At 42.4% G+C, this 26347-nt stretch overlaps 1 protein-coding gene across 2 annotated transcripts in view; it reads left to right on the top strand.

The window, feature by feature from the left end:
* The window catches only part of LOC126161635 (mRNA (2'-O-methyladenosine-N(6)-)-methyltransferase), a 160707-nt gene that overhangs the window by 96329 nt on the left and 38031 nt on the right, over positions 1 to 26347 (top strand). For both annotated transcript variants that reach the window (XM_049917595.1, XM_049917596.1), the window contains one exon: positions 9924 to 10102. In XM_049917595.1, the coding sequence (XP_049773552.1) occupies positions 9924 to 10102 (179 nt within the window). The remainder of the gene's footprint in view (positions 1 to 9923; positions 10103 to 26347) is intronic.

Below are 26347 nucleotides of genomic sequence, written 5' to 3' on the forward strand. Positions count from 1 at the left end.
ACTTGTCAGTAAGTTCCAAACACCTGGAAAGATTGTTGGGGAATTATGCTCTGAGAGGTGTCCAGTACTACACGAGACTGTTAAGCAAATCAGAGAAACAATCAAAAACCTGAATGCATCAAATTGTTGTTTAAGCAACAAAGTAGATGTGTCGGAATCAATTATTTTAAAAGTTTTATACTTCACACTAAAGCAAGCAGTGTTCCACATTCAGGAGCTTCTTTATTTACACCACAAAGATTATGCAGCCCGCCAAAGTACATGTTGATTTTGTAGAAGGTGGACACAATGAGCATCTCTGGGATCACATTTTGCTTGCTGATGAGGCCACATTCCACATCTGTGGAAAAGTAAAAGACCAGGTAATGAGCCAAATGTTCCACAGGCCATTTGTACAATAAATTGTGATGGTGTGTAACGAGTCAAAGAGACACACCAGAAGTGACTGTGTGGTTTGGATTCACAAAGACTTCAGTCGATGGATCCATCATTTTCATAGAAGAGAGAATTTCAGGAAACATTTCCATTGATATGCTGGAGCAATTCCTGGAACTACAGTCTCAGCAAGAAGGCATTATTGTCTTCCAACAGCATGGAGCACCCCCTCATTTTTGCTCTCATAATAAGCGAATGCCTAAATCATAGATACACCAACCGATGGGTAAGCAGAGGTTCAACAAGATTATGCCCATCATATTCATCAGATATGCACATTTGGATTTCTTCCTTGGAGTTACATAAAGCTAAGTGGTGTATAAAAAAGGTAAGGGATCTCTAGGCTCTAAGATCTCCAATCTGGGTTCCAGCATTCACTATTTCATAAGATGTATGTTTCAGAATGTATTCAGGTATGCTCTTCCAACAATGGGGGCAATGCTTTGAAACAGATGGAGGCCATGTTGAAATGTGACAAAAATGTATACATAAATTGACAATAAACAAACATACGCATTGTATAAGTACATCTGCTATTTCATAGAAATGGACTAAGAATTTATAGTCGCCCTATTTTTTGAAGAGAACTGATTTTTATCTGCTCCAGCAATACTTTTAATCTTGCACATCTGTGATTGCAATGTTGACATTTGTTGCATACGACTTGAGGCACAATATGATGGTCTCATTTCGTGTATTGGAAATTCTTTACTCACACCATTCTTGACAGTTTCATTTGAAACTAGCAATGAAACAGTTCACGAATGACAGTCAGTCGTCTGTGTCTAAGAAGAACAGTCATGAAATTCTTTACTCACACCATTCTTGACAGTTTCATTTGAAACTAGCAATGAAACAGTTCACGAATGACAGTCAGTCGTCTGTGTCTAAGAAGAACAGTCATTTTCAGTACTAAATTTTCTTGTGTACTTTGTGCACTTGAAACAGCTTATTGCAATCCCAATTTAAATATAGATGTCACTCTCATTTATTTGAACTGGATGAATTGAACAAATGTTTTGTTAACAGAAAATGTTGCAAGGAAAAGTAGTGACATGATCTAAGTTATGGCTGGCTGCAGTGTCTTGTCTGCCGCATTGTTGTTTTCCCATAATAACTTCCAAGATTCGAACAGTAGTATTTTTTGTGATAAATGCTTTACCTCCAATGGTTGAGACTCTGTTAGACTTCACATTAATATACTGTATTTAATGTGTATTTTTCACAGTTAAGAAATAAATATATGAAAAAAGCCTGTACATGGGATTTGGCAAGAGGACGTCTTTGCACAGCACTGTGTTTGTCACATTACTGTACTTTTTAAATAACTGTAGCATATTTTGCAAGCCAATCTGAGATAATCATGTTTAAAACTGTCCAAGGTGTTGTTTCTTATGTGACAGCTATTTGTAGTCATAAGTAATATTCATGGAGAGATAAAAAACACCAACATTAAGTCGAAGAAAAGGAAAAAAAATTCTTGGTTAAAAGTGTACTTGAAGATGGAAGGAAAGATAGCATTTAGAAATGCGATACTGGGTAAGAAAAATTACTTACAACCACTAACTATATAACAGAAGATGTGATTTAAACTGTTAAGTTTCAAATAATGTTCAGCATCCATCTTGATTCTGGCAGGCAAAGAATACATCTTAACTCCATTGTCACAGGTGTTATTGATAATAATAGACTATATGTTAAAATTCAGGGCAAAGTAATAAAAATTTTTTCCCCAAAAAATTTGTGGCCTGACATAAGAGCCACTAAAGATTGTGCCTTGCATATAATATTTTAAAATGCTGTTATCGCTGGACCAGTTTTTATACCGGCTTGTTATAACTAAACTTTCCCTATTTGGCACATTATAACATTGAAACTAATTACCGTATGAATGCCAAACTTTGTAGCATTAATTTCAAGGACATGGGGAAGAGAAATAATGCAGAATCAATTTAACTGAAACACTTTTAATGTGCTGCCATGGTGCATCATACCATTACATACTGGTACTATTACTGCTACAAAAGGCGCACAATATGGTGCCCATTGGTGTCCGGAAGAGGCTGAAAGTGCAGGATTGCATTCTGCATAGCAGAACGAAGTACGTCCATAGGTATGCTGGCTACCTCTCTTGATATGCTGGTCTTCAGATCAGCATATGTGTGAATGTCCCCCTGGTAAACCCTGTCCTTGAGGTAGCTCCACAACCAGAAATTAAGGGAGTGAGATCAGGTGATCATGCCGGCCAAGCATTTATAACCGATCGGCTGATAATTTGATTGTTTCCAAATGTGTTTCGGAGAAGTAGCTGAACTTGATGAGCAATGTACGGTGGGGCCCCATCTGCATTAAAACTGTTGAGTTCAATGTATCTCTCTCCTGTAGGGTGGGTATGAAATGCTGACAAAGCATATCTCAGTAACACTGGCTAGTAACACTGCACGCCTTTGGGCTAATGATGAGTGCAGCTGTGAAGCCACACCATACGGTGACACGTTCACCGTACAGAGGACTTCATGCACAGTGACTGGAGGTGAAGATCTCCACACTCAGCAATTCTGTGTGTTCACCTCACGCTTCAGCGAAAAATGAGCTTCATCTGTCTTTAGAGTGGTCCTGTGGCACTAGCTGCTGTACGAAATGGATCTTGCACAGATACCATTTGAGAAGGGTTCAGAGCACCTTCCATACAGTGGACCAAGGGATGTTCAACTGTCGTGACACAGCACATGCACTGCATGACGATCGGGAACTGTACATAGTGTTGTCTGCCATAGAGACAGTGATTTCATGAGCCACCTGTGGTGCAACCAGTCATCAGCCTCTTCTCAGAGCGACGCCCAGTTCTCCAGTTGATTCGAACTACTTCATCATGCTCCACACAGCAGGTGGAGAAAGAAGACCCTTCCATAATCCTTTCAGCCAGCTATATTCTTGAAGTGCAGCTGCAGCATTACAATTATTTTGATAATAGAGTTTTGCCAGTAATGCCCTGCTCCTTTTGTCCAACCTTATGTTGACACGTCAACAAGTGCACTGCGCTGGTCAGGTGTGTGAGACTATGAATCAGGGTGACTGATCACAACAGTTGGAACTCTGTAATATGTGGAAATCATGCATCCCCATACTCTGAACATTAATGCTACCAAGTTTGATACGTGTACAGTAATTAGTTTCTATGTTATAACTTGTTAAATAGGGAAAGTTTAATTATAACCACCCAGTTTGAAAATATGTGTCTCTCGTAGAATTTAGAAGTATTATTTATCCAAAAATGTTAATTCCAATGTTTTTAATTTTTATTTATGTATTTATTTATTTATTATCATACAGTACTACATTTTCTGCACAGAAGTACTTATGCTTTCCAGTTTAACAATGCCATGCATTGAACTAGTTGTCATTGCCATATTCTCAGATTTCAGTGTCATGAAATGAAAATCTAGTCTTATTGACAAAGCTTTTCAATTCTTGAATATTAAAAGCTTCAAAATGCATATCCATATTTCAAGAGGTACACTTACAAACAGTTGGCCATTTGTGCACTTTGCTCAGAACCAAAATTTGCAATTAAATTATTTAAATAAATGTTCAGCTGAGTCAGTATCCTCCTTTGACATTGATGATGCCTTCCTGGAGAACCAATGGGAACTAGTGTACCTACAGTCTTCAAAACATGGTAAACTGAAAGTGAGCACTCGTGGTAGTGTTGCTGCCTCGCAGCTGGAAAACTATATCCTGCAGCCTGGACATGTTGTAGCACAAACTTCATGATAATTTCATTTAACTCACAACTGTAACTTCTGCAATCTACCAGTCACAATATACACCCAGTCCACAAATTTGAATATTCTCCTGGTGTTTCTGAGATATTGTTTGGACATATGAAATTTCTTCTTTCTTCCTCCTTAAGGTTGTGCAGTGTAACTTTACCCGTAACTTAAGTCCATACATGTCTCCTGGATTTCTTTCACCAGAGTACCCTGGTTGGACCATTCTTGTACGGGTGGAATTTGTTAGCTTCCTCTTTGGGCAACAGAATGAAGGCTGTTTATGTTTATGTTTATGACTTCACCACTCTTATAAAGTCATCTGCATTCTGAATTGCAGCTGTTATTGGGCTGGAAACAATATGTTTTGTAATGTGGTGCTTGAGCAGGCCTCCTGCCTCCTACACCATTACAAGGCCCCATCTTGTGACCAGTACCATGTACACTCCATTGCCATAAATGACTTTGCGAACTCAAACAGTTGGCAATGATTTCCGAATTGATGAAATTGATGAGGGGAAACGTCAGAAATAAGGTGAATTTTTTGCCTGTGAATGTAACTGTTGGAAAATGTATATGTAACTTCAGAAGAATCAACTGTCGTGTTTTCCGGACCATGTGTCTGCAAGCCAAGTCTGCCTATCCAAGCTGGCCATCACATTCCTGAAACTAATAGATTTCTCTCACTCTACATCACATATGACTAACAACTTCACACATTCAATCAAGGTGTCATATACCACAGCTACAAGTAAGTTATTCTAAATTCGCAAAATTCAGATTTTGCACAATTCATACACTTATGTACATTTATAGGCAGGTGTGAAACCATTCACTTAAGTCATAGTGCATGAAATTTTGATCTTCCATTGTAATTATAAAATGTTCCTTCTTACATATATACAGGAAAAGTTTCATTTTTAAATGTACTTGGGTAATCCGCAAAGCTGGACGGCATTGTTCAAATGATCCAGTATTACAGCAAGTTGACTTGTTGCTCTCTTCATGCAATCCTTATGTCTGGCCTTTCTTTAAACAGGCACAATCGTATATGTCCTCTGCCTCCTGTTGTCGATCTTAGAACTGTGGTAATCAATGCAAGTTCAGGACACAAGCTGAGATGCTCAGTCTCTGTGCTGCTACCCTGAGGGTTAGGATGCTACTAATGTGGAGAAGATGCATCTACGTAGTTAGCGTGGCATGACTGGATATTCTTACAGGCTGTTCTTGTACTTTAAGCATGCTCTGGGCTGGGTCTCAAGGGTTACCTAGTTGAAAACCACTGTCAGCTCATCATGTGGTTGGATCTCTCTAGATTATTTTAAAATGCATCCCAGAATGTGTTGGCCTTTTCTTAACAACTTTGGTGCCATCGTAAAAAATGCTTTTCTCTGTTTTGACCATTTGTAGGCAGGACGTGGAACTGGCGTAGTAAGCAAAATAAGGTTTTTAGTAATTTTGACTTTTTCTCTGAAAACTTCTTGATCCTGAATGTCATCAAATGTAATTTCAGCTTCCTGTAAATCCTTTTTAACTTGGCTTGCCCATTTTGAATACGATTTTGTTTTTGAAATTGATGAATGTATGCGATGAGTAAGTCTTTGCAGGTTCATTCTTTCCAGATGACCAAAAAACACCATTCTCTGCTTCCTCATGCTGGTAACAACGTCTTCTGTATGTTCGTATAATTCACAGTTGTGTCTTTGGTGGAATTCTCCGTTTTCTCTGATAGGGCCAAGGATTTTTGTCAAAATTTTCTGGTCTTTTATTTCAAGTTTTCGCTGTGGACTTTCTTCATCATGTTTACACACTCTGATGGATACAAAGCTGATGGTCTAATTTGGTGTTATAATTAGTATAAGTCTTTGCACAGATGGAAGGCATCTTCTAGTTTAGAACACCTACTTTCTACAACTGCATTTTATGAACTGTCATGTGTAATTATTTCTCCGAGATATTTAAATTTCGTTGCCTGCTTGATTTTTTCTTGTATTTCAATACGAGGAGGAGCATGTTTGATGTTTGTGATGAATTCAGTTTTGTTAAGGACTTGGAAGAGCAGTTGAATGGAATGGACAGCATCTTGAAGGAAGGATATAAGATGAACATCAACAAAAGCAAAACGAGGATAATGGAATGTAGTCGAATTAAGTCAGGTGATGCTGAGGGAATTAGATTAGGAAATGAGACACTTAAAGTAGTAAACGAGTTTTGCTATTTGGGGAGCAAAATAACTGATGATGGTCGAAGTAGAGAGGATATAAAATGTAGACTGGCAATGGCAAGGAAAGTGTTTCTGAAGAATAGAAATTTGTTAACATTGAGTATAGATTTAAGTGTCAGGAAGTCGTTTCTGAAAGTATTTGTATGGAGTGTAGCCATGTATGGAAGTGAAACATGGATGATTAACAGTTTGGACAAGAAGAGAATAGAAGCTTTCCAAATGTGGTGTTACAGAAGAATGCTGAAGATCAGATGGGTATATCACATAACTAATGAGGAGGTATTGAATAGGATTGGGGAGAAGAGGAGTTTGTGGCACAACTTGACTAGAAGAAGGGATCGGTTAGTAGGGCACATTCTGAGGCACCAAGGGATCACCAATTTAGTATTGGAGGGCAGCGTGGAGTGTAAAAATCGTAGAGGGAGACCAAGAAATGAATACACTAAACAGATTCAGAAGGATGCAGGCTGCAGTACGTACTGGGAGATGATGAAGCTTGCACAGGATAGAGTAGCATGGAGAGCTGCATCAAACCAGTCTCAGGACTGAAGACCACAACAACAACAACAACGGCTATTTTTAGACAAGTCTTAGCAGCAAATTGATTGTAGGCTGGACACTTGAACCTTAGCTTCGTCAATATTATTTGCAATGAGTACCAGATCTTCAGCAAAAGCCAGTTTCCACTGAGGCCATTTCTTTTGTGTCCAATTTGAATCCCATAACCTGATGGTACGGTTGTTTTCCACTCTCTGAGTATCTTTTCCAGAACCCAGTTGAAAAGCAATGGAGAGAGCGGGTCACCTTGTCTCGCCCATGTACAAATTTCAAATGGTTCTGATAGTTCACCTCTGAACTTGACCTTTAACACTGTGTTATTTAAAGTGGCACTTATCAGATTGATTGTTTTCCTATATAGACCAAATTCGGCAGCAAGGGTGTTCTTTATTGTTTCTCAATCAATTGAGTCATACGCTTTTTGAAAGCCGACAAAGGTCACAACAAACATTATTGATCTTGATTTAGCGTATGATATAACAGATTCAGGTTATGGATCTGCTCTGTACAGGATCTTGATGTCCTGAAACCAGCTTGATATTCGCCTAATTGTTGATCTAAGACTGATTCAGCTCTATTTAACAACAGTCTGGAAAAGATCTTGTATGTCGTTAGTAGCAAAGAGATTCCTCGGTAATTATTCAGATCACTCTTATCACCTTTTTTATGAAGTGGGTGAATAATTGCTACTGCCCAATCTGGAGGTAAAGTTTCAGTTTCCCAAATCTTCACTATGATATCATGGAGATGTTTTAGTGTATCATGATCTGCGTATTTCCACATTTCAGCCAAGGTGTGATCCTCACCTCTATATTTGTTATTTTTCAAGCCTTGTATAATTTTCATGATTTCATCTAATGTGGGAGCGGGACTATCTGCAGGAGGAACAGTAGGATAGAAATCAAGTTTTTCATTTGGATTTTCAGCATTCAGTAGGGATGAAAAGTAATTTCCAAAAGCTGCAGCACATGATTTGTTATTCAAATTTAGTTTTCCATCGAGTCCTCTTATATGTAACGTAGGAGATTTAAACTTCAATAGTTGTGTTTGAAAGGCTTTATAAAATTCCCGAGTGTGATGTCTTCTAAAATTTGCTTCTATTTCATCAATTTGGTTTTTGTTGAAGAGTCTCTTAGTTGTTCTCAATACTTTTGATGTATCTTTCCTAACTTTCAAGAAGTTTTCGTGATTTTTGGAGGTTTTCTTGCTATTTCATTTTATCCAAGCCTGTCTTCACTTTTCAGTTGCTTCATTACAGTCTTCGTTCAACCATGGGTGTTTATATTTTTCATTGGTCAGTATAGTTTCAGTGGCTGATTGTACCATGGCTTCCTTAATTCTGTTCCAGTCTGTTTTATTTGGTTTTCTGTGTAGAGTTTCTGTAAATTTGTTGTTGACATCTCTCAGTTTACTTATATCAAATTTTGGAGGTCTGTTTTTTCTTGAAATGTTGGAAAGGTTCTTTCAGCTGTCTGGGATGATATTCATTTTTACCAGAGACCAGTAATGATCAGAATGAATGTTGCCATTCCTCAAAACTTTAACACTTAAAATTTCCCTGGTGGATTTTTTAGATATAGCTACATGGTCCAGCTGGAATTCTCCAAACATTGCGTTAGGGTGTTTCCAAGTTTTGGCTTTTTGAAGTAGACGCTTGAAGGCTGTGGATTTTAAAAGATCACCACAGTTCTTACAAATATCAATTAGTCGCTCACCATTTTTATTGGTTCTTTTATGTGCAGGGTAGCCACCAACAATTTGCTTATACTTTTTTTCTCTACAAATTTGTGCATTAAATCGCTCATCAAAATTATGGAATGGTGTTTTGGAACTTTGTCAATTGTTTCTTCAAGTTTTTCCCAAATTTTGCCGACTGATTCTGATTCTGTTTTGTTTGATTCATTTGTGGGAGCACGGAAATTTACTGTTTTAAAAGCTTTATTCATAGATTTGAAAGACAGTGTTGACATTCTTCCACAACTTGAAGAGAAATCCAAGACTGAGTCAATCATTTTCTGGTTGACAATAAAGCAAGTGCCTAGATGTGGTATATTTTTTGTGACTCTTTTGCCAGGTTTTCCTTTGAATATTCTAAAGCCTTCTGATTCAAAACAACATTCATCTGTGAATCTGATCTCCTGTACAGCTTATATCATTACATTTTTTTCTCTTAGTACGCCTAGCCCCCCCCCCCTCCCCCCAACAAGCTTCTTTTTTTTGGTAGGGGTGAAAACATTTTATTTTCAGATTGCTCTAGTTTTCCCAGGTATTTGGTGTTCTTGCAACTTCCTGTGTGAAGTTCAAATGTTTTTGTTTTTCTCATAATATTGTGAAAAGGAAAATTGCTACTTACCATATAGCAGAGATGTTGAGTCGCAGAAAGGCACAATAAAAAGGACTGTCACAAATATAGCTTTCAGCCAGCAAGGCCTTCGCCAAAATTAGATGACAGACACACACGTACACACTCACGCAGACGTATCTCACACTATCATGACTGGAGTCTCAGTTGCCTGAGACTGCAGTTGTGTGTGTGTGAGCTGCATTTGCATGATTGTGTATGTGTGTGTCTGTAGTCTAATTTTGACTAGGGCCTTACTAGCCGAAAGCAATATTTGGAATAGTCTTTTTGTTGTGCCTATCTGCAACTCACCACATCCGCTATCTAGTGAGTAGCAACTTTCCTTTTTACAATATTGTTACATCTCATCCTGGATTTTCCATTGTTTGATTTTGTTTTTCTCATATTTATCCACAAGAACTTTTTCGTAGATGAGTTAGGAAAATGAATTATTTGAAAATTTGGACTTCCTCTCCCGCTGCAGAGTGACAAATGAATAAAAATTTAGGAGTGTAAGCTAAAATAATTAGGCCTAATATTAAATTACTACTTATTGTAAAACTTACAAAAAATGTTGGTTTTTTTTTTTTTCCAGAGGTAATTGCTCCGGTGCAGGTAGCAAATTTGCGAAAAGTATGGTGCTATCCAGTGCAGTTCGCAACACCACCGTGCCCTCGTCTCCCACAGATAGATTATTTGCTGGAAAGAGACCAGGCTTTGCTGCGTTACCATATGGAAACAGTAACGATTAATGCAGCCCACTTACAAAAGCTGGTACAGTTTTACATGTTGTTTATTTAAAACTGATATTTACTTTCAGATTGTGTAGGTATCGTATGTGTTATGTCAATAATAGATTATAAAGAAGAGAAACCACCTTGTATTAAAAAGTAAGTAATGTTGTTTTGAGGCATTGCTGTTTTGTGTAAATGAGAAAGTAAAATAATTAGTGAAACATGACAGCAAGTGGTGGTAGAGAATATTGGATTAGTGATATAAAAATGTGGAGTGAGAAGAGACACTAGTAATAATCACAAGTTAGTCTTTAAAATATTCCAATACTGGCCTACAGCTCCATGTCACCCCAAACAAATCATTGACAGATCAAAGGTATGGGAAAGAGCTTTCCATTGACCTTTTGTTGTGGTATGCTGACACTGTGGCCATCATATAATTTTTGTAGTTGTTAATCTTTTTCATGTAGAAATTAGTTGGCTGACATTACACCACAATGTGTAGGAATAACGTGGCCAGTACTCTCTCTGGATTAGAATCCTGTTGAAGGTGTCTAGAGTACTGCATCATTGTCATGGAAATATGAAAACACTGTTGGTTGTTCACAATAACCATGCAGTATGAAGGGCATAGAGATAATGGTCGCTTCTGCTTCTGAGTTACTCCAGAGGTTAAAAAGGTCCTCCCATGTGTTGAGTCATATAGACAAGAGTTACAGCACACCTGCTACAGCATAATACAGTACATCCGTTGTTCTCGACCTGAGGGTAATTATTCCCAGAAGTGTAAAATGAAATTTTCAGGGGCAAAACAACTGGTTCTGCAGTGTTTCAGTCTTGATACCAAATTATTTTAAAAAATCATTATTATAATCACTAGTTCAGAAGATGTATGATTACATAAGTTACTAATAATTAATTTTTTCCCAAATACTAGCATCAGCACGTGACTAAGTGTGGTGGGGGTTACAGCTTTTGAAAGTTATGTATGAACATCTTCCTCACTCAGTCCACCCTACACATCAACTTTGTACCATTCTTCCATGACAGTAAGATTAGGGCAGATGTATCACATATAATTAAATGTCAACAACAGTATGAAAAGGATAGATCGCTACTCACTGTAAAGGTGTGTTTACACTTGTGTGCCTTGCAGCCAGCTGCCACACAACTGTAGCTTGCCTCATACGGAAGAAGAGGTACCCACTGTGAACATAGGTGTGAAAGGAATCACTCACATGCACATGTTCAGGAAGAGGCTTGCACCTACACCTATGCCTCTACTTGCGTGTGGCATAAGCACAGTTGCACAGTGACTAGCCGCAAGGTGCATGGATGTATAAATACACTTTAAAGGTTACACGTTGAGTTGCAAACAGGTACAACAAAAATACTTGTAAATGAGTTTTCAGCTGAAGCCTTCTTCAGAAAACAAACATGCGCGCGCGCGCGCGCACACACACACACACACACACACACACCTCATGCACGCGTGACTGACTGCTGTCTCCGGCAAGAATGCAACTGTTGCATTGAACAAAAGCAGTGCCCTGAGGAGAGGGGGGGGGGGGGGGGGGAGAAGAGATAGCATGTTACAATTGGGGGAGGGGGTAGGGTGGAAGAAGAGTGCTGTGTGGCACAGCATGGAGAGGGACTAGATGGCGGCAGGACAAAGCTGACAGGTGCAATGGGGAAGGGAGGAACAGAAAGGGAGAGGAGGAGAGAAGAGGAAAAGATTAGTAGGTGCGTTGGCGGAGAGCAGCGCACAATGGAGGTGGTGAGAGAATGAGGGTGGGGGAGGCAGGAGAGAGACGTAGACGGAGTGTATGAAAGCAGTAGGTTACCATAGGTTGAGGTCAGGATAATCTCTGGAGTGGAGTATGTTTTCTAAGAGTAAGTCCCATTTCTGCAGTTCAGAAAAGCTGGTGGGTGGGGATACAGATGGCCTGTGTTGTGAAGCAAATCAAACATGTTATGTTCAGTTGCAAGTTGTGCCATAGTTTGTAAGTGGCTATTCATCCAGGTGCACAACTCGTTGGTAGTCATACCAATATAAAAAGCTGACCAATGATTGCAGCAGAGCTGGTATATTATATAGCTGCTTTCACAGTGATCCAGCCCATGATGGAGTTGGGTAAGCCTGTGACAGGGCTAGAATAGGAAGTGCTTGTTGGGTGGAAAGAGAAAGCCTGCATCTGTATCTTTCACAGGCATTTGAGCCCTGTGGCAAGGGGCTGGAATTGGGAATGTCATGGGGATGGACTAGGACATTGTGGAGGTTGGTTGGGCAATGGAACACCACTTTAGGAAGGATCTTGGGTAGACGAAGATGGTGCTCCTTTTTGGTCCCTGGGGGTGGGGAGGATTGGGGCTGTGTGGGGGTATGGCACAGGAAATCTGTTGCAGACTGTGGCTGGGAAAAAGTGTCTGTCTTGTCGAGGTGTTTGCAAGACCAGCATGAGGGCAAGGGAGTTCGTGTCACTGCAGATATGATGTTGAGATGATGATTGGTTTGTGGGGCACTCAACTGCGTGGTCATCAGTGCCTGTAAAAAGTTGCAAATTTTTACACAGTCCAATCTATCTACTGTCCCGGATGATGATGATGATGATGATGATGATGACACAAACACCCAGTCCCTGAGCAGAGAAAAGCCCCAACCCGGCTGAATCGAACCCGGGACCTCATGATCCAGAGGCAGCAATGCTAGCCACTCAACCAAGAGCTGCGGACGTCACTGCAGATATCCTACCCTCAAGTGTCCAGGCTATATGAGACGGATTTTTTGGTGTGGAAGGGATGGTGGCTGTCAAAATACAGGTACTGTTGTTGGTGGGTTTAATGTGGACAGATGTGTGGATGGAGCCATCAGAGAGGTGGAAGACAATATCCAGGAAGGTGAAACACTGGGGTCAGGAGAACTGTTGTTGTTGTTGTTGTTGTGGTCTTCAGTCCTGAGACTGGTTTGATGCAGCTCTCCATGCTACTCTATCCTGTGCAAACTTCTTCATCTCCCAGTAACTACTGCAACCTACATCCTTCTGAATGTGCTTAGTGTATTCATCTCTTGGTCTCCCTCTATGATTTTTACCCTCCACGCTGCCCTCCAATACTAAATTGGTGATCCCTTGATGCCTCAGAACATGTCCTACCAACCGATCCCTTCTTCTGGTCAAGTTGTGCCACAAACTTCTCTTCTCCCCAATCCTATTCAGTACTTCCTCATTCGTTATGTGATCTACCCATCTAATCTTCAGCATTCTTCTGTAGCACCACATTTCGAAAGCTTCTATTCTCTTCTTGTCTAAACTATTTACCGTCCATGTTTCACTTCCATACATGGCTAAACTCCATACAAATACTTTCAGAAACGACTTCCTGACACTTAAATCTATACTCGATGTTAACAAATTTCTCTTCTTCAGAAACGCTTTACTTGCCATTGCCAGTCTACATTTTATATCCTCTCTACTTCGACCATCATCAGTTATTTTGCTCCCCAAATAGCAAAACTCGTTTACTACTTTAAGTGTATCATTTCCTAATCTAATACCCTCAACATCACCCGACTTAATTCGACTACATTCCATTATCCTCGTTTTGCCTTTGTTGATGTTCATCTCATATCCTCCCTTCAAGACACTATCCATTCCGTTCAACTGCTCTTCCAAGTCCTTTGCTGTCTCTGACAGAATTACAATGTCATCGGCAAACCTCAAAGTTTTTATTTCTTCTCCATGGATTTTAATACCTACGCCGAATTTTTCTTTTGTTTCCTTTACTGCTTGCTCAATATACAGATTGAATAACATCGGGGAGAGGCTACAACCCTGTCTTACTCCCTTCCCAACCACTGCTTCCCTTTCATGTCCCTCGACTCTTATAACTGCCATCTGATTTCTGTACAAATTGTAAATAGCCTTTCGCTCCCTGTATTTTACCCCTGCCACCTTTAGAATTTGAAAGAGAGTATTCCAGTCAACATTGTCAAAAGCTTTCTCTAAGTCTACAAATGCTAGAAACGTAGGTTTGCCTTTCCTTAATCTTTCTTCTAAGATAAGTTGTAAGGTCAGTATTGCCTCATGTTTTCCAGTATTTCTACGGAATCCAAACTGATCTTCCCCGAGGTCGGCTTCTACTCAGGAGGACTAGAGGAAGCAAATGGGAGAGACGGTGTTGGGGTTGTGAAGGAATGAGGATAGGGCGTGTTGGCCCTGAGTCCAGAACATGAAAATATCTTTGATAGACCTGAACCATACCGGGGGTTTAGTGGTTTGGGAGACCAGGAAGGTTTCCTCTAGGTGGCCCATAAACAGGTCGGTGAAGGAGGGTGCCATGCATGTTTCCAAGGCTGTGCCTCAGTTTTATTTGTATACGTTCCCTTCAAAGGAGAAGTAGTTGTGTGTCAGCATAAAGTTATTAAGATGTATTACAAATGATGTAGTTGGTTTAGAGCAGGGCTGGCGGACCCCTTCTTCAGTCGAAAATCCATGGCGGACCCCTAGTCAGTCAAGAGCACAGTAACTTTAAATTTCAGAGCGAAACCCATGGGAACTGAAACCTGCTTAATGCACGTGCCATGTTCCCAATTTGCTTAGCATGCAAGAAACAATATCATTAACACACCGCTTTATGAGATTTTCTGCAATGGTATGAGCTTTGCCTGTTTTTGGCACTCGATAACTAACCAAGAAAGAAGCTTTTAATGAATTTTTATTAATTGTTTTTGCATGAGTTTTCATGCAATGCTGAGAAGCAGTTAGTTCGGCACTCTTCGTTTTGAAAAAATCGATGTCTTTAGCCTGGAAATCCAGGTGAGTACCTTCAAAATGACTGTGCAATTTAACTGGAACCATTGAACTGTTCGGAAGGTCTCGCACACAAATTACACACTGAGCTTTACCCTTCTTTGTCTCCATAAAGCCCATTTCTAAATAGCTTTCGTTGTACTTACACTTTTTGGTTCTTCCACTTCCACAGGATATTGCAACCAATGGAGTACTTGCAGCCTTTTCACATAATAAATCCGAAAAAATGGCTCTGAGCACTTTGGGACTTAACATCTGAGGTCATCAGTGCCCTAGAACGTATAACTACTTAAACCTAACTAACCTAAGTACATCACACACATCCATGCCCGAGGCAGGATTCGAACCTGCGACTGTAGCGGTCACATGGTTCCAGACTGAAGCGCCTAGAACCGCTCGGCCACCACGGCCGGCCAATAAATCTAACTGTGGAGCTTCTTCGACAAAGCTCGCTCCGCGCATGCGTAAAAGGTTTCAGCGCATCTAGCGCCGTGAGCCGGCGCACAAACGACCCCCGTATTGTTGCGAAACAGTCAGTCAGAGAAGCCACATTCACCAGCGCTAAACTGTGTATTCGTTCTCACTTAGGAACCACAAAGGCTGCTTGGGAATACGACCTGAAATAAAAGTACACGTTTTTCACACGAAAATAATGGTGAATTTCGTTTTCACATTTTTATTCAATAATTTTACTCATTATTTTACACGATTTGGTGAAATGTGGCTGCGGACCCCCTAGAAAGAGCCGGCGGACCCTTAAGGGGTCCTCAGACCACACGTTGGGAAGCCCTGGTTTAGAGTCTGAAGGACACTGGAAGATGTAACAGTGAGACCATAGACAGGAGGGATGTTAGTTTATAGGGAAATGATGTCAACAGTGATTAGTAAGGATGCAGAAGGTAAAGGGATAGGGATAGGGATGGTGGAGAGTCAGTGAAGGAAGTGGTTGGTATCTTTGCCATGGGAGGCTAGATTTTGGGCAATTAGTTGGAGGTGTTAGTCAATGAGGCCCGAAATTCTTTCAGTGGGGGCTTAGTAACCAGCTACAGTGGGGTTTTCAGGATTGTTGCATTTGTTCTACAATGGGGTATCCAGGATTGTTGCATTTGTGGATTTTTGGAAACATGTTGAATGTGTGTACAGGATGTCATAGGGGTAAGGAGGAATGGATTCAAGGATTAGGTTCTGGGAAGGGCATATGGCTTTAAGCATGGATTGGAGGTAATGTTGGACAATTCTGAGATGGGAGCACTCTGGCAGAATTTATAGGTGGAAGAATCACAATAAGATGTGGCAGTCACTGCACTTCATAACAACATTGGTGGTACCTTTGTGTGCAGGTAGGATGATTTGGTCAGGGTCTTACTTTCCGGCTCCTGGAAGAGTGTTCCAGACACCATCCCCATTAAATAATCCAACCTTTTGACATTCTACTGCTTTGGGGCACCACCCAACCCTTATCCTACTACAGTGTTCCTCCTCATCAACCCCTCGTAGCACCCAGACCCTGCCTAGCTGACCTTTCCAACTTGCCACATCCTCCAAAACTCCCTAGCAACATTCCACTCAATCCAGAGCCGAAACAATCCTGGATCACTTTCGTTAACCTTTCCGCCAAAATCCTCAGCCCCACAAAAATTTCAGTACTGTCCAGTGGCTTCCCCTTCAGCTCTACACCCAGATTTAACCATGTTGGGTTTGTGAAATACCTACTCCCTTTCTCTCAATCCCTACAATGGAAACACTTCTTTGCCACCAGCCTCTGATTACATCTTTCTCAGTTCCCACCACCATCTGGTAATCCCCAAGAACCAGCTTCATCACGCAATACCCAGATTGGAACAGCTGAATCACATCCTTTGTATCAGTGCTTTTATATCTACAGAGTGGTCCATTGATAGCGACCAGGCCAAATTTCTCACGAAATAAGCATCAAATGAAAAAACTACAAAGAACGAAACTCATCTAGCTTGAAGGGGGAAACCAGATGGCGCTATGGTTGGCCCGCTAGATGGCGCTACCATAGGTCAAACGGATATCAACTGCATTTTTTAAAAATAGGAACCCCCATTTTTTATTACATATTCGTGTAGTACGTAAAGAAATATGAATGTTTTAGTTGGACCTCTTTTTTCGCTTTGTGATAGATGGCGCTGTAATAGTCACAAACATATAAGTACGTGGTATCAAGTAACATTCCGCCTTTGCAGACGGTATTTGCTTCGTGATACATTATCTGTGTTAAAATGTACCATTTACCAATTGCTGAAAAGGTTGATATCATGTTGATGTATGGCTATGTGATCAAAATGCCCAACAGGCGTGTGCTATGTATGCTGCTTGGTATCCTGGACGACATCATCCAAGTGTCCGGACCGTTCGCCGGATAGTTACATTATTTAAGGAAACAGGAAGTGTTCAGCCACATGTGAAATGTTAACCACGACCTGCAACAAATGATGATGCCCAAGTAGGTGTTTTAGCTGCTGTCGCGGCTAATCTGCGCATCAGTAGCAGACAAATTGCGCGAGAATCGGGAATCTCAAAAACGTCGGTGCTGAGAATGCTACATCGACATCGATTGCTCCCGTACCATATTTCTATGCACCAGGAATTGTATAGTGCCAGGAATTGCATAGTGACGACTTTGAACGTCGTGTACAGTTCTGCCACTGGGCACAATAGAAATTACGGGGACGATGACAGATTTTTTGCACGCGTTCTATTTAGTGACAAAGCGTCATTCACCAACAACGGTAATGTAAACCAGCACAATATGCACTATTGAGCAATGGAAAATCCACAATGGCTGTGACAAGTGGAACATCGGCGACCTTGACGGGTTAATGTATGGTGCGGCATTATGGGAGGAAGGATAATTGGCCCCCATTTTATCGATGGCAATCTAAATGGTGCAATGCATGCTGATTTCCTACGGAATGTTCTACCAATGTTACTACAAGATGTTTCACTACATGACAGAATGGCGATGTACTTCCAACATGATGGATGTCCAGCACATAGCTCGCATGCGGTTGAAGTGGTATTGAATAGCATATTTGGTGACAGGTGGATTGGTCGTTGAAGCACTATATCATGGCCTGCACGTTCACTGGATCTGACGTCCCTGGATTTCTCTCTGTGTGGAAAGTTGAAGGATATTTGCTATCATGATCCACCGACAATGCCTGACAAAACGCGTCAGCACATTGTCAATGCATGTGCGAACATTACGGAAGGCAACTTCTTGCTGTTGAGAGGAATGTCGTTACATGTATTGCAAATGCATTGAGGTTGACGGACATCATTTTGAGCATTTATTACATTAATGTGGTATTTACAGGTAATCACTCTGTAACAGCATGCGTTCTCAAAAATGATAAGTTCACAAAGGTACATGTATCACAGTGGAACAACCAAAATAAAATATTCAAACGTACCTACGTGCAGAACTGGGAAAACTCCTCCGAACTGTGGGTGTGTGCGTGTTTTGGAGAGAAACTGGTTTTTACCAGACACTGCCTGGAAACTCAACAGGTAATCAACCTCTCCTAACAGCCTGTTTGCAGCTCAACTGCTTGTTTATTTTGTGAGCAGTGATCCATCCTCATATAGGTACTTGTTTTCCATATGGTTCTACACTCTGCAAATAAAATTTTGTTCTGTTGCCAAGTCTTGCATCAGCATAATGTGGTACTACCATTGTTGTTTGCACACCTTGTAGAGTTTTTAAGCACCACTGTGATTGAGTAAGAATGTTTGAAAGGTAACACCAGCTGTTGTTCCTAGTATTCCATACTATAATTGAGTGGGATAGTGCAGAGAAGAGCATATCATTGTACCAGTTCCAAGTGGCAAAGCACAGACTGTTGAGGTTGGTGTTGAGTCAACATGCCCAAATCAATACACTGTCTAGTTACACAAACAGAGTCACTATGTTGCAACAGATGTCAGTGCAATCTGTTGGTTATCGTAATGGTATCCATCATACTGATATCATCCTAACAAGACTGCATTACCAGCTAACAGAAAATGATGCTCACAACTGATTTGCCCCCAGGGGGCACTCTTTGGCGGGTTCGTGCTTGGCTACCATGGGGCCCCAGCCTTTGCCGCATTTCTTCCTTTCTGTGCTGCATGTCTATCCTCCTGCTGTTCTTTTCCCCCTCCCTTGGGGAACATGTCTGGGATGTTATTGAGAATGTTCTGCATTGTCTGTCACTGACGTAAGAACAGTCTCACCTTTGTTTTTCACTCCCTTTTCACCGAGCGAGGTGGCACAGTGGCTAGCACACTGGACTCGCATTCGGGAGGACGACGGTTCAATCCTGCATCCGGCCATCCTGATTTAGGTTTTCCCTGATTTCCCTAAATCGCTCCTGGCAAATGCCGGGATGGTTCCTTTGAAAGGGCATGGCCGACGTCCTTCCCTACCCTTCCCTAATCCGATGACCTTGCTGTCTGGTCTCTTCCCCCAAACAGCCCAACCCCAACTCACTCCCTTTTCATTTCTTTGTTTCCCTTCTCCTCTTGTTCCTCCGCTTTGGCATTTGAGGTTCCTCTTTTTCTTCTTCCTCCCTGTGTGCTCCTGAAGACCGGCCCACAGATCTTACACGTAACAGGTAATGCGTAATTCCCAGTCGCGAGTCGACAGGCCAGGCCCAGGGAGGGGTGATTGCCTGAGCTGCAACCTTCCCAAATTGCCAATTGGTTCCCCTGTTAGGTATTTGGGAGGTGTGAACATGACCTAAGGTGGGTGTGCTCCCTTGTGAAGGGGGCCCCCAGTTGGAAGTAGCGCACCATCGGAGACACTGACAATCAAGGGGGATTTTCTCACAATGAGTCAGTAATCTTCCCAATCAACATCTACGAAACGTAAACGTTATGAGGCTAGTAATCCAAAGACCCTTCCCGCTGCACCACAGTTTCTTGTGGTCTTACATACTGAAGACGGCCAGTCCTTCACCATGATAAATCCGTTAATTATTCAGAAAGGTGTTGATGCAATTGCCAGCCCTGTGAAATCCTGCTCTCATTTACCCTATAGCACTTTGCTTTTGGAGACTACTTCTGATTCTCAAGTGTAACAACTGCTTGCTGCCTCCTTTCTCCATGGCTACTCTGTTTGTGTCGAGGCCTATAGAACTTTGAATTCTTCCCATGGTGTAATTTACACTGCTTGACAGTCTAACTGAGGCCGAAATCCAATCTTACCTCTCTGATCAGGGTGTCATTGCCGTCCATCGTGTAATGAAAAAGGTAGATTCCTCCTTAGTGCCCACTCGCACTCTTTTTCTCACCTTTGATAGATTGGTGCTTCTGTCCAAGATCAATCCAGGTTATGAAATTATCACAGTCCAGCCGTACATTCTAAACCCGATGTACTGCTACCAATGTCATCATTTCAACCACACTAGAATGTTTTTTCAACACCCAGCCAAATGTTTAACCTGTGGTAGGGATGCACATGAGGGCAATTATCCACCTCTTTTCCCCAGGATTGTCCCATGTATTTTGATGAGCAGGCTGTCCAAGAGATCCGGGTAAAGAAAAAAGTGCCATACCCAGTCGCTCACAAGTTACTGGCCAGTCTGGCACCTATAATTCGGTTCTTGTTACCCCTCGCTCCATGAAGGACATAGCCATGCAGACGTGACTGCAACAAGCCATCAAACTCTCACCTCGAGGAGCAAAGCCACCAGCTTCACAACCGGTTGGCCAAAAAGGACAGAAGGAGTACCCCTGTGAAGTCTTCCTCCGTCCCTCCAGCCACCAAAAAGGACAGAAGGAGTACCCCTGTGAAGTCTTCCTCCGTCCCTCCAGCCAAACAACACCCGAATCTTCCTCTAAGCAGAAAGGCTCGAAGAAGTCCACCAAAGGCAAAGTGTCTTCTCTTTCGCCAACTTGAAGATCCTCTTCGATGGTGTCGCCACGTGATACCTTAGCCCGGCTGGCACAGCACCAACTGTGTTTCAGTGTTCGACTCCACAGACCGACCATACAAGCAAGCATATGCTTCTGTGGACCCCATGGAGCATGATCCTTTTGCTTCTGTGCCCTGTAGTAGCGACTCTGCACTGGCTGTCACTCGGCTTCTGTGGACTAGAGATGGGCAAAACTGTTCTTTTCAGAGATTGGATCAGAACTGTTCACTCCCTGAAATGAATTAGCTCTTTTTCATGACTCACCACTCATTTACAATAGAAAATAAATGGAAGGCACATTGCCCTTTAAACTTGGTTTATTCCAGTACTATACCTGTATTTTGATCTTATTTGATCCTATTTTGAAGTAACACAGATAATGAGTAAGAATTTTGTATTTTTTATTGAAATTTCCACGATATGACAAAGTTTTTGATTATTGATTTATTTTGCACTATCGTGGTTTTTTGGGTGATCGGAAAATGTTGTAACTTGAGATTTACATTAACAATATATTTGGCTATAATGTATTAAAATTTCATTAACCTCATACAAATACATCGCAAGCCATATATTTTTAAAGTGAACGTTTCCTTTCGAAGACGCCTAAAATCGCAAAATCCGTACCAGAATAAGAAAAAAAAATATATAAATTTGACTGTAAAACGAAAGTGCTGCATATAGCCTTACGCAGAATAAAACAAGGAAAATATTGGTGTATCACATTTTGCGATACGTTTATCGGTTCGCTCGTAATTAAAGCATAAATTCGAGTGTCCATAATAAAAATCCTATAGTAAGAGGAGTCATCAGGAACCTAATCTAATCAGTTTAAACAAATAAAAATAAAATAAAAACAATTGATGTATACATAACATAATAATGTAATATACATAGCGGTATTACTACGAAGAACAATATCCAGTGGGGACGAACTCCGATGCAGAGGCGCTGAGTCGAGCAGGTCGAGCCGCGAGCTGTATTACTGCGTGAGCTGAGACCGCAGAGACCAGAGTGACACCTGAGTCGCTTTGCTCGACGCTCTGGCTAGAGTTGAGACGGTGGGGTGAGCGTTGAGCGGGCGAGTTCCGAGGGTGGGGGGGGAGCGGTGAACTCACCCGCTCCGAGACAAATCGTCCGTTCCCTTGCGAGCAGGTTTTTGCAAGTAGTTCCTATGTTATCCGCTAGGTGGCTCTCTGTCCTGTTGCTCGCATCAACTGCCCAGAGGGCAGGACATGCGACTGAAACGATCGCCGACAGAGTGCGATGCGAAGTTAAGCTGCGCCAGACACTGCACAGTGCACACGGCGCACAGAGACGGCACGGCATATGTGAAACACAAAATCCAATGGGGCACTGCACAATGCAGGCAGCCAAGGTAGAAGCAGGGCAGAGGCCGGCGCTGGCTGTGTTGTGTGGCGTGCACTGTGCTCTGACCAGCAGAGGTGCCGCTGATATGCTCCGTCTCTCTCTCTCTCTCTCTCTCTCTCTCTCTCTCTCTCTGCCGTGGGAAACGTTTGGAGCTACCGTTCTTTTTTTCTGAATCACTGATTGTTCACTCCTTTGAAAGATTGAACTCTATGAATTAGTTCAAGAGCGGATCCCCCATCTCTACTGTGGACCCCATGGAGCGGATCCTCCTGCTTCTGTGCCCTGTAGTAGCAACTGTGCACCAGCTGTCACTCGCCCCCCCCCCCCCCCCCCCCCCTAGGTGACACCCTTACATCTCTTCCTCATCATGACTCTCCTTCAATGGAATGTTCGTGGCCTTTAGTCCCACAAAGAGGATTTATAGCTGCTTTTAGCATCACAGTGTCTCCTTGTACTCTGCCTTCAGGAAACATTGCGCCCTCATGACCGCTTTGAGCTTTCCAATTTCTTACTGATTCGTTTTGACCTTCCCCCTGAGGTCAACATTCCTTCTCATGGGGGCGTCATGCTGCTCATATGGGATGACATTTGTAGCTGCTCATATGGGATGACATTTGTAGTCAGCCCATCTTCCTGACTACCCATCTTCAAGCTGTTGCAGTTCCCCTTTTCCTTCCCCACCTGACTTTTTCCCTCTGTACCATTTACGTATCTCTGTCATTGAATGTTATCAGGGCAGACTTCCTTCAGCTTATTGGGCAGGTACCTCCCCCATTTTTGCTACTCGGTGACTGTAATGCGCATCATCCCCTTTGGGGTTCTCCCAGGACCTGCCAGAGAGGTGCCCTCTTGGCTGACCTTTGTAACCAACTTAACCTCTTCTGCCTTAACACTGGAGCACCCACTTTCCTTTCGGACTCCTCACACACCTATTCCCATTTGGACCTGTCCTTCTACACTGCCAAGCATGCCCATCATCTTGAGTGGTCCATTCTTTCTGACACCTACTCGAGTGACCATTTCCCATGTGCTACCCGTTTGCTGACTCCTACCCCATTCGCGTGCACACCCAAATGGCAGCTTACTAAGGCTGACTGGTAACTTTACTCCTCCCTGGCAACCTTCGAAGAACAAGATTTCCCCAGTTGTGATGACGAGGTAGAATATTTCACAAACATTATCCTTACTGCTGCATAACATTCCATTCCTCGTACTTCCTCTTTACCATGTCATGTCCCAGTCCCTCGGTGGACTGAAGCATGCCTTGATGCAATTCGTGCACGGCAAAGTGTTCTCCGTGTTTTTAACCATTATCCTACGATGGCAAACTGCATTCATTATAAACAGACGAGTGCAAATTGTCATCATGTTCTTCGGGATAGCAGAAGAGCTAGCTGGATTTCATTCACTAGTTCTTTGAACAATTCTACCCCTTCCTCTGTCATGTGGGCCAACTTCCATCAGCTCTCTGGGACCAAGATCCATTCCCCAATTCCAGCCTGACAGCAGCAGACGATGTCATTGGGAACTCTATTGCTATCTCCAACACTTCGAGCCGCCATTTTTCGAAGTTTCGAGCTCTTCCCACGGTCACCCTGCCTTCCTCTTATCAGAAACAACTGGAGGAGGCTTGGGTGATACCCTTCCCTTCTCTGTTCGATAGGAAACTCACTTGGTCCTCCTGTGTGTCTTACCTGGCAGCCCGCTGTACGTGGTCCCTCAATGTCCTACGTGTCCTCAGTGGTACTTCCTGGGGTGCCAAGCTAACCACCCTCCTGCATTTGTACCGGTCCCTAGTCTGTTCGAAACTTGACTATGAGTGCTTTGTTTATACATCTGCATGTTCATCCCTCTTACACCGTCTCTACACTATCCTCCATCGTGGCATCCGTTTGGCCAGGGATGCCTCTTATATTAGCCCGGTAGAGAGTCTGTATGCTGAAGCTGCTGAACTACCATTGTCCTACCGCCGTGACTTCCTCCTTAGCAGGTATGCATGCCGTTTGTCTGCCATGTGTGGCCACCCATCCTATGCCTCTTTCTTTGATGATTCCTTTGATCTCGCCAATATGGGGTGCGTCCCTCTTCTCTGTTACCTCCTGGAGTCCACTTTTGGCACTTGCTACAGCGGCTTAACTTCACTCTACCTGCACCTTTCCCAGTGGGCGTGAACCCTTCACCACCTTGGCTTCGTGAAGCAGCCCATGTTAACATTGGCCTTCATTCGCTTCCTAAGGACACTGATCCAGCTTCGGTCTATTGGCTTCAGTTTGATGATCTTCGCATGGAACTTCGCAATAGTACCTCTGTATACACTGATGGCTCTCGGACTGCCTGTGGGGTTGGGTGTGCCTTCATCGTTGGCACCCGTGTCTTTCGATATCGGCTTCCAGCACAATGCTCAGCATTTAAAGCTGAGCTTGTCGCCCTGTATCAGGTCACAGAATACATCTGGGAACACAGCCTTTTCATTGTTTCCTCTGCTCAGACTCACTCAGCATCCTAAGTCTATGTGCGCTGTACACTGCGCATCCCTTAGTGCAGCATGTCCTGGAAAACTGTCACTTGCTTGCTCTTGGTGGAGCCAGTGTGATGTTTCTGTGGGTTCCTGGTCATCCCGGTCTGCTAAGAAACAAGGCTGTGATGCTGCCAAGGCTGCAGTCCTCGTACCTCAGCCCACTAGTTCCTATATTCCCCCAATGATCTCTATGTTGCCATCTGTCAGGAGCTGATGTCCCTTTGGCATCGCCATTGGTCCTCCCTTCATGGGAATAAACTCAGAATTATTAAGCCTCAGCCAGTGGCTTGGACGCCCTCCTCTTGGTCCTCCCGCCGGGAAGAGGTAATTTTAACTAGGCACTGCCTTTTTAGCCATTGTCATTTGATAAGTGGTGCTACCTCACCACTTTGTACACATCGTGCCCAAATTTTAACTATCTGCCATTTCCTGATGGAATGCATGTTTTTTAACCGTTTACGTTCCCGCTTGTGTTTGCTGTCTGAGTTATCGGCCATTTTAGCAAATGATGCACAGGCAGTCGACTGTGTTTTACTTTTTATCCGCCAAAGCAGTATGGCGAAGGCCATTTAATTTTTAGCTTTGGACCTCCGTTTCTGTATGGTATCTTTGTTAGCCCTTTTTTCACATGCCTGTTTTTAGTGTCTTCTATTACGTCAATTGGGACGGACGTATAGTCGTTTCTTAACTCCTCTTTGTCTTTGAGTTCTATAGTTTTGAATTCGGCGCATATGACCTGAGTTGTTTTTTGTGCCCTAAAACAAAACAAAACCAAACCAAACAACTGATTTCTGTACAGTATTAGTTTTACTGCCAACAACACCACTGGAATACACACACCAAAATAGTAAACAGCAACAGAGAAATACAAATCAAGAGCCATTAGTTCACCCTGCCTTTATGTTGAGTCCGAAGTGTCCGTACATGGAACTGTATATTAAGTCTGTCAGGAGGATACCAATGAGCCCATCCTCTGAAACTTCTGTTGCCATATATGTGCATTTTCTTGTGATGTTCTACCCCTTTATGTAGCTACCTGAATAGAGATATTAACAGTCAGCTGCCTCTTCCTCCCACAACTCATCTGTAAATGCAATCAATCTGGTTCCAAGACTCGCTATGAAAGATTCATTCCGTGAGTTAAGGGTGATTTTTAAATAGGAATCATAGGCTCCTCTGACAGTCTCAAAGACCCAGCATCCATTTGTAAGATTAGTGAACTCTAGGGAAATCAGTACTGGCAGACTGATTACTATAACTAAAATTAGATAATCACACACTAAGACTATGGGGAACATTGAAAAAGAAATGACATCACAAAGCACCTAAAAGCAAAGATGAAAAGATTAGCTATTAAAATGCCAGTGTAAATTAAAAGTGAACACTGTAGGAAAAGATAGGTGGCTACTTACTGTAAAGATGACACTTTAAGTTGCAGACAGGCACAATTGAAAGGTACTTACACGTAAGCTTTTGGCCACAGCCTTCATCAGAAAAAGAAACACACACACCATTCGTTCACACAAGCAAGCTCATTCATGCACACATGACTGCCAACTCTGGCAGCTCGGACCAGAATGCGACTATCACTTGGGATGGAATCAGCAGTCTGGAGGCAGCAGGGAAGGGGAAAGGATAGCAGTGCATGGGTGGGTGGGGGGGGG

This window comes from Schistocerca cancellata, chromosome 2 (assembly GCF_023864275.1).
Source record: "Schistocerca cancellata isolate TAMUIC-IGC-003103 chromosome 2, iqSchCanc2.1, whole genome shotgun sequence".
NCBI classification, from domain to species: Eukaryota; Metazoa; Arthropoda; class Insecta; order Orthoptera; family Acrididae; genus Schistocerca; species Schistocerca cancellata.